General features: G+C 49.9%; 1 protein-coding gene across 1 annotated transcript in view; it reads left to right on the forward strand.

Annotated features, from left to right (window-relative positions):
- Positions 1-8,703, forward strand: part of SYT17 (synaptotagmin 17) — a 37,593-nt gene extending 28,890 nt beyond the window's left edge. The window contains exon 8 of the mRNA XM_009281688.1: positions 8,507-8,703. Within this exon, the coding sequence (XP_009279963.1) occupies positions 8,507-8,703 (197 nt within the window). The remainder of the gene's footprint in view (positions 1-8,506) is intronic.
- Positions 8,704-8,940: the final 237 nt, after the last annotated feature.

Genomic DNA, 8,940 nt, shown 5'->3' on the forward strand with positions numbered 1-8,940 from the left:
GGGGGGGGAAGAAAAAACCATTGATGTCAGTGCAGGATTTTCTGGGGATCTATATCTGTTTAATTTAGATCAGAATTTGGCCTTTGTGTCTGGCGTTATAAAATACTTCATGTATTTATGCACTGGCCACCATATGGTCCGTGCTTGGGTCTGGGGAGAGCAGAGTGCTCCGGGCTGGTGCCTCCTGTGGTCCCGGCTGCTTTGCCCTGGGTCCTGTGGCCACATGAGGTGACCCAGCAGGTCTTGTGTGAGGACATTTCCCACTCTTGGGGCGATGGGAGAGGGGTACGGGGAGATGCGCTGGGAGCAGGAGACCTTGGCCTCCTGGAGACCGCCCTGCCTGGCAGAGCCTCTCTGCAGCAGGTATGATGCACGGGCTTCAAAACCTTTCTGGGAGGAGGAAGGTCCCCATTGCTCTTCATCTTCCAGATCCCTATCTGTGGCTTCCCGGTCTCCACGATAGATGCTGTTTGTCAGCCTGGAGCAGGTGAGGGGACAGTGAGGGTTGGTTGGAGACGCTGAGTGGGGTCCTGCAGCACTGATCCTGCCTGGCATCACCTCTGGTTTAGGGCCACCGGGGATGATGCTCCAGGAACGGATTTGGCTTTTTGCAGCAGGCTCACTGCTTTAACGAGGAGGAGTGAAACAGTATTAATCCTGGTGAGAGCAACAAGATGCTGACACTTCCTGAGCCAGTCTGTTGCTTGCTTAGAAGGCAAAATAAGACTCTTCAAGTGGACTGACTTAGTTAATAAGTCGTCTGTGGTTTCAGAGTCCATACCTCATTGCGGACATGGCAGAAGCCACTTGTCCTGGAGCTCTTTGGAATTTTTCGGGAATCTTTTTCTCCTAAAGAAAGGAGCAAATCCTTCTCTCTCCAGGCTGATCATCAGCACTTGCTCATTTTGCCAAGCCCATTAATTTAAGCAGTGTCATGCCTCTCTTGACCTCGGTGTTTTATCTTGTTTTGCTCATGACGTGATGAAATAAATCGTTGAAACATCTCACAAGGCCATAATCTTTCTGTGTATCAAATGAGGAAAAACCTTGGTGGCAGTAGTCACCCTGGATGGTAGAGCGGTGTCTGGAGATGAAATGCCTGTGCCTGGCCCCGTGGTCGAAGGAGATGCATGAACATGCCGACAGAGGCTGCGTCTCCCGCATGGCCATCCCTGCCTTGGTTTGCAGGTGCTGTATGGCGTTGGTGCTGGAGCCTGTTCGTGTGAGGTGTATAAATATGCATGAAGCTATTCATGTGCCTTGTTGGATCTGGGGCTCACAGCGTGGAGAATTAAGATGCAATTTAAAAAAAAAAAAAAAAGAGGAATTGGAGGTGGAAAAAGCCAGCTGCAGATACTCCTTTTCAATATCCTCTGGGCTGTCGCAATAGATGCATCCAGTACGCTATTCCAGTTTTTCTTGATGGGATAATTTCATGAGGTGTCATCCCTGTCTGTCCTTGAGACCTCTGCAAGACACACTTGTGCATTTGCATTTTCCCTGATCCCTGGGTCCCTGCTCTCTCCTACGGGACTTTCCTCTCCCTGTCTGAGGCCAGACGCCGATTAGCCAAACGCCCGGCTCGGGGCACACTGCCAGCTGCATCTGCAGGGTCCCCTTCCCAGGTGGCCCCAGCCAGAGCACAGGGGCTGCCCTCACAGGAGGACAAGGAGGGGAAATGGTTTTCCAAAGAGAGTTTCCTTGGTGTGGTGGCGTTCTCCCACGTGGAGCAGCAGCTGGATGCTGGAGCCGCGGTGGGTCTGTGCGTGGCCAGGATTCGGCCATGCTCCCAAGCGGTTCCAATTCCCTCTGGAGCTGGGCAGGCACAGATGTTGCAGGGAGCAGCCTCATGGAGGAGATGCTGGGAAGTGAGTTTTATGTGCGCATCAGAGCCTGATGGAGATTAAATTGATAAATGTGAAACCACTGTATCTTCTCCCCTTCTCTTCTGTCCTCTACTAAATGTTATGGGCCACACTCAAGGAGCAAAGGGCAGAATTTGGTCCATACCTGTGACCTTCGCAGTGTGCATCATTAGTCCTGCTGCTGCCTGCTCCTAGCAGCACCCTCTTTGTGCTAAACAGCTTTTTAATATTGATGTCAAGCAGTTCAGAAGTAGTTTTCAGACCTGCTTAACCTGACAACTCAGACCCACTAGCTGATGGCAGAGCTCAGCAGCTGGCATAGAAAAGGCTGGGTACTTGTTTCTACCCACAAAGGACGGGGGACGAAGCGTTGCCTGTGTGAGTGGTGCAAGCGTGTGAAATACGGCACTTTTTGAGACCCTGCCAAGCCCTGAGGCTCAAGTGGGGAAGTGCAGGGAGTGTTGATGGGTCAGTGCTAACAGGATTGTGGTTCCTGCCAGAGAGACCCCATGGTCTCATGAGACCTGTGTCCTCAGGGAGACTCTGCTGCTCAATTGCCTGTGTGCAGCCTCGGGCACGTCTTTGCTTATTTTTCCCTTTTCCCCTGGTTTGGCTGTAATCCGAAGATGCATCTGGGCACAGCGTGCAATGTGGCCGCCGGAGCAGGACGCTGATGGCCGAAGGTTTCTGGGTGTAGGTTTTGCAGGTTGCAGCACAATGCCAGCTGGCAGCAAGCATGGCTGCAGGGGTGCAGTCGCGTCTCTGGGCTGCGGGGTTAGGTGTGCCTGTGCTGCAAAGCCCTGGCAGTAAGAATATTTACTGTGTAGGTGTTTATTCAGTTCCTAGCCTGGTGGGCCAAGGGTATCAGATGAAACTTTTACAGGCTGTGGCAACAGCAATTGCAGGTATATGATAGTGGGTAGGATTTTTTTAACGACTTTCATGCCTGACGATTGATCCAGGCGCCCAATATTCTCCCCTAGACCAGCTATAAAAATTAAGCTGTTTTTTTGCTCTCTAGTATTTAGATTGAATAGCTTTACCCTGTAGTGGAAAGAAAAAGGGCAGGGCCCTCTAATTCCTTGGGGGTTTCTTCACTGGGGAGCTGGTTCCTGTGGCTGTGCTCTGCTGTGCTGGGAAATGTCCCCTGCAGCGGTGGGCTGGCCCTGTAATTGCGCCGGCTGGCATGTTGTGCTGCAACATTGTGTGTCAGAGGGGTTCATGTGAGCCGCACTGAGAGGTGCTCCATTATTTAAGGCCTTTTAAAATATGCAGGATGCAACCAAATTGCATTTAAAAAAAATAAATTAAAAAAAGAAAACAACTTTGGGGGCAGTTTGTTAGAGAGTGGGTTGTAGTGTGCGGTAAATAAGCTAATGGCAAACTAGTATAAACTGGGTGAAGATGTTCTGCTTGATGTCTAGCCTGAGTAAGAAGGCAGATGAAAAACAGAGGCACATTCCTGCTTGTTATTTTTCTTCTCTTAGAGTTAAATGGTTTTAATTGCATTGCAGGTAACTGATGTAGGTGACTGAAGAAGAGTTAAATAATTTGTGCCGGAGCTCCCACCCACTCCAGTGCGCTGAGATTTCTCTGCCTGTTACTCCCGGAGAGGCTGCAGTAGGTGCTCCGGCAGCTGCAGGCGGCAGCAGAGGCGCTGCGCGGCCGTACTCAGCGGTGAAACGCGGCCATAACTGCTGAGTAACTGCTGGGCATGTCTGGCAGAGGGTTTACAGGAGGTGCAGGTGGTTTGTGACCCCAGCTGAGCAAGGTGCTTCTGTGTAAAGCTTGTCCCTCATCGCATAAATGGTACCAATAGCCTTGAAGTTAGCTTAAGGAAATTTTTGAATTAGTGCTTTTTCCTGGTCATTTCAAGGCTTCTAATATGTTCAATCAAAGGGTGAATTAATATTTGAAGTGCCAGCTTAAATTCTACTACTGCACATAAGTCATAAATCACAATTACTTTGCAGTCGTGCTCTTCACAAGTACTCCATTTGCAAGTCTCAGTGCAGAGGCAAAGGGGGAAGGTAAAAGGTGTTTTGGCTGGATGCAGTGCCTGGGCTGATGCCATCCAGGCAAACTCATGGTGAGCGCCAGATTATGTAGCGACAGGCAAAACTGTTGATCAGCGGAAAGCAATTCCACGTGACCGAGGTTGGTAGGAGACATGGGAAAGCTCAGGCTGGAGTTGAATTTGGAGCCAAATGTTTGAGCTCCAAGCCCCATCACATTACCTGACAGTCCCTGCCGCCCCTGGGGTGCAGCTCTGGGCTGTGCAATGCCTGGTACCCACCGTGCCGTGCTGCTCAGCCCTGCAGGGAGCACGGCAGCCGGGCTGGGGGTGTGACCCAGCCACCCCTCCTGCTCAGGAGCCCCATGGGGGACATGGGCCATTGCCTGGGCGAGTGCTCTGCTCCCTACCCCAAAGAAAAGTTTCATGTAGCACCCAGGCCCCCATCAGTTTGATATGGATCATTTAGGAGCGATACATCAGTAAGTATATAACATAAAAATGTTTTATTTACATCGCATTGCTTTTCCTCAAGAATTCAACCCTTTTAATGGACATGAGTGAACCCAATTTTCTTTTATATTTCAGCATTTCTATTATAAAGAGGTTTTTTTAAAGAAGCCTTTCTGTTTCCAAATACATCCCTCAATAAAGAGCAGCTGTAGAACGAATTGGTTTGACCTCTGATTCCTTAATTGCTTTTTGCTCTGTGTTGGCCTGGAAATGGATGTTGCTATTGTGTAAATTACTGCGATGGTGGAAAAAGAGCTTATGAGATCAGGTGTGTAGTTTCTGTCAGGAAAATAGGTTTCTTAAATGGAAAGCAGTGTCTACCTGTCCATAACCAGAGTCTGGGTCAGTCTGAAAACCCCAAATGATAATTACCTCATTTTCTGCTTCTGAGCAGCTCCATGGAGTTACTGTTTTTTGTGGCCAAGAGCAGATTTAATCTGAAACCTACTCTGAGCTCCTTTCAGACTCTGGAAGGGGATGCTCAGACATTGGGTAATACAGGTTGGTCCACTTGTACCGTAACCTGGGCTCACAGCGCGGTGCAGCGCCCAACTGCTGTCCTGTGAGCTGGACCACAGGGGCTTCTCCACCTCTACCTGTTGTGGAAGAAGCTGAAGGGAAAGAGCAGGAGCTTTTTTCTGCCGCAGCTGAAGGCGTGAGCTTGTGTGGAGTTGGCTGCACCGTAGGTGGGACTATGGCCATGGTATGCAGGTCACTGCATGTGTGTGTGTGCAAAAAGCAGAGGGGCTCTGGCAGAGCCTGCCCATCCCCAGGCTGGTGGCTCCTGCCCAGATCTGCAGGAGTTTACTGCTCAAAGGGGCTCTCGGGTCTCCCCGCGGATGCCTGCTGCATCGGCAGGTCCCCTTCTAGCCAGGGCATGGGTCAGCCCCGGCACGGTCTGCAGCTCGCCTTGTACCTTGAAAAGTTGTCGTTTTGGGATCGTGTCTGAGCACCCAGGAGTCCTGGTCAATACATGAGTGGTACCTATGGGGTCTGTATCGAGAGTGTGACGTTAGCCACTTCTGCTGGCCTTTGGAGCAGACTGACGTGTCAGACGTGAGTGTAAATGGTGTAATAAGCGTAATGGCTAGTGCATGCTTGTTGGCGTTCAAGGAAACGGTTCCTCATCTGTTTGAGAAGAGAAGGGATTGCTGTAGCGGGGGAAGGAATGGGGGAGAGCTGCTCCCCCTCCCTGCACCAGGACAGGGGCCCGCGGGCAGAATGGCTCCAGCCCGGTGCAGCAAGTGCCAGCAACACAGCCAGCCTCTGCTTTCAGCTTCTCGCCTGGGCTTACGGGCTCCTACAGTTTTCCTTTCCAAGCTGCTCTTGGAAGAACCGGTGACAGCAACAGGGAAAATTGTGCTCCTGAACGTGAGCAAAGAAAAAGGCTTATTTTCACAACGCTAACTTTAGCACCTTCTCCTGGGTAAAGTCCACACGACAGCTCCGTGCACCTCAACCATCAGCAAATTTGCCCAGCAAATACTGGCCATTTTAAGAGAGGAATAAAGCAATTAGCCTCCGAGAAAGGCATGTCCTTGAGTTTTAAAGGCTCATGAACTGATGAGCGAAGCTGAATTTTTGGCACACAAGGATCTGTCATCTTTTGAGAAAGCTGCTGTGGTGAAACTGCGAGTTTGTAAACCTGAGGTTGAATCTAGTGCCACCTCTTACCATCTGTGTGTTGAATAAGCATTTGGCCTTGGAGAATGTCTTCCCTGTTCTTCAGCAATAAGTCTACCTCTGTGCTCTCTAAACTAGTTAACGATAGAAGCAACAACGCTTGTATAATTAGCCCATTAATACCCTAAAGGAATCAACATGCTAATTACCCAACATGATGAAGTTAGCAAGATGCTTTATAAGAATTCAAAATACCCGGATCAAGAGTAAAATAACAGGTCCCCTTAGTTAGCACACCTACTCATTTTACAATCCTGACATGGATTATTTTTGAAGAACTGGTATGCCTGGGGTACTTCCCCACTGTTAATTTATCCTGTGATTAATTGATGGCCTTTAAGACTTCTTGGTTTAAATTACTTGGTATTGTCTCCCAGGATTAGGCTTCATCTTCTTTCATTCTTGAAAAAAAGAATGGAAAAAAAAGAAGGAAAAAAAAATCCTGTATAAAAAATTAGGGAGGCATTTGGTTTGTGGGTATTTTTCTGTGATTTTTATCACAATATTTGTTTTCTCTGGGATAGTAAATCGTAGCGGGACATGTAGCATAGCCATACTAGCTCCACTTGTGATGCAAGTTAATAACTCTGGCAGGCTGCATACTAGTTGGAGATGGATGGCTTAAAATTCTTCACCACATCCTCGCAAGGTGGCCTTTCCAAATAACATCAACCTGGCCTCTTGACAGGGGCACTTCCTCAGCGGCACGTCGCAGAGAGCTGATCGCATCACTCGTAGATAACTGATGGCAACAAGCAGGAGAGATGCGGTCTTCCTAAGGGGAAGATGTGCCCCCAATTAATTTTTAACTGTAATTTGAAGATAGACTTACAATGTTCTGAGTTGCCGTGTAATTTTTTTTTTAGTGCAATTATTTGGAGAAATGATTGGGACATTTGAAGGTTTGCTGTTACCAAAAATATCCCCCAGTAATTTGATGTGGAAAAGCATCTCTGCCCATAAACTGTCGGAAGGTATAAAGCGAGATGTAACCTTGTGCAGCTTTATTTTGGGACTGCACTGGCAGGTGGCACCTGAGTCACCCAGAGCAAGATCCCATACTGGTGCAGTAGCTAGGAACCAGCCTTTGCAGAGCATGGAGACGGTAGAGATACTGAGTAGCACGTTAAAATAATACTAATTAATCGTGGGATATATTATAATAGGAGTACACAGCCTTGACAAAGATGAGTGGCTAAAAGCGAGGTCGAGTGCTTAGTGCTCGGTGTCCTGCCTGCCTGGAAGGGTGTGCTCTGCATCAGGGGGTGCTGCCATGAGGCATCCCAAACGTGACTTTGCTGCCAGTGCTGGTTTCCAGCAGCCCTGGAGAGCTGGTGCTGCTGGCAAGGCAGTGGCGGCAGCGCTTGGCTCCACGCCAGGCTCATGGCTCCACGCCGGGCTGCGCTCCCCCTTTGAACTTGCTCTTGCTGCACAAGCCTGGGTGGATTTGGAGCCCCTGCAGACATTTGTTCTTAAAAATCCCTCTTTCCTGAGGAGATTTTTTAATCCTTAATATTCCAGCCAGTGCCGGTGGATATCCTGGCTTCAGCTTGCACAGACTTTTTGTTCAACTTTCTAATGAGCCGAGGCAGGGCTTCAATTTGCAGAACACAAGTGCTTTTGATCCTGTCTGGCGGGAGCGTGCAGCCTTTCCTGGGATCAGGCCCGTCATTAGAGTTTGCTGCTGTCTGCGATCTTTTGTTCCAGGAGACTGGGCTAATCCAAAGGACAGGGTGTTGGGTTGATGTCTCTCCCTCGGTTGCTTTCCTGGACTTTTAACAAGTAGCTGCAGCGACAATTATGGAAAATTGTTTCTGTATAAACATGCTGCTGAGCCTGTACATGTGTGGTTCCTGCCTCTGAGTCGGGAACGCTGTCGGTTAGCACTGGAACGGTTCATGACACTTGCATTTGGAGGGGGACAGGTTGAGATGCTGCTTCTTCATTTACCCAGCTGTGGGCTGCTTGGCTGCTCTCATCATTTCACTATGGCCAGGCAGAACTTTTGGCATTTCTTTACACGATGTAATTCTACTTCAAGGCCAGGTTGCTCAAAGCAACCTGATCTAGTGGAAGGTGTCCCCGCCCCTGGCAGGGGGGGTGGGAATAGGATGATCTTTAAGGTCCCTTCCAACGCAAACCATTCTATGATTCTACTTCACCTATTCTTGCTAAATACCATGATAACTGTGGATTTGTGTCCTGTTTATTTGAATTGTATTTCAGTCTGTAGTACAGCTTATCTTATTCCTTCCAAACTCCCGATTCGGCTTCCAGTATTTTTGAGGTGCTGAGTTATATGCCAAAAACGCTGGCATCTGGCGTGCTGTGTGAGGCGGCACTGGCAGGATGTTTGGCTTTCCAGGGGCAGAGGTCTGGGTGGGTGAGCGATGCTTTTGCCTTGACCAGTCTCTGTTTCTGCTCTCCCTAGTGTACGGGCACAACGTGAAGAGCAGCAATGACTTCATTGGGAGGATCGTGATCGGGCAGTACTCGACGGGCGCCCCCGAGTCCAACCACTGGCGCCGGATGCTCAACGCGCACCGGACAGCTGTGGAGCAGTGGCACAGCCTGCGGTCCCGGGAGGAGTGCGACCGCGTCTCTCCGGCGTCCCTGGAGGTAACATGAGGTGGGGGACTAACAGCAGCCAGACCAAGCAGGCGGACAAGGAAAAAAAAAATAAACCACCGACTGAAACACCCCACCTCACACCCTACACGCACCCCACAGCAGCTCCGTTGGATTGAAGCGGCTGCTGGCACCCAACCGGCTGCGCTGGCCTCTGCGAACCATGTCCCACCGGGTCCTGGCCGTTCCCCTGGGGCCACCAGCGGCCCGGCCGTCCGGACCTCTCGCTGCTCGCAC

Source organism: Aptenodytes forsteri, unplaced genomic scaffold (assembly GCF_000699145.1).
Source record: "Aptenodytes forsteri isolate BGI_AS27 unplaced genomic scaffold, ASM69914v1 Scaffold84, whole genome shotgun sequence".
Classification (NCBI taxonomy): Eukaryota; Metazoa; Chordata; class Aves; order Sphenisciformes; family Spheniscidae; genus Aptenodytes; species Aptenodytes forsteri.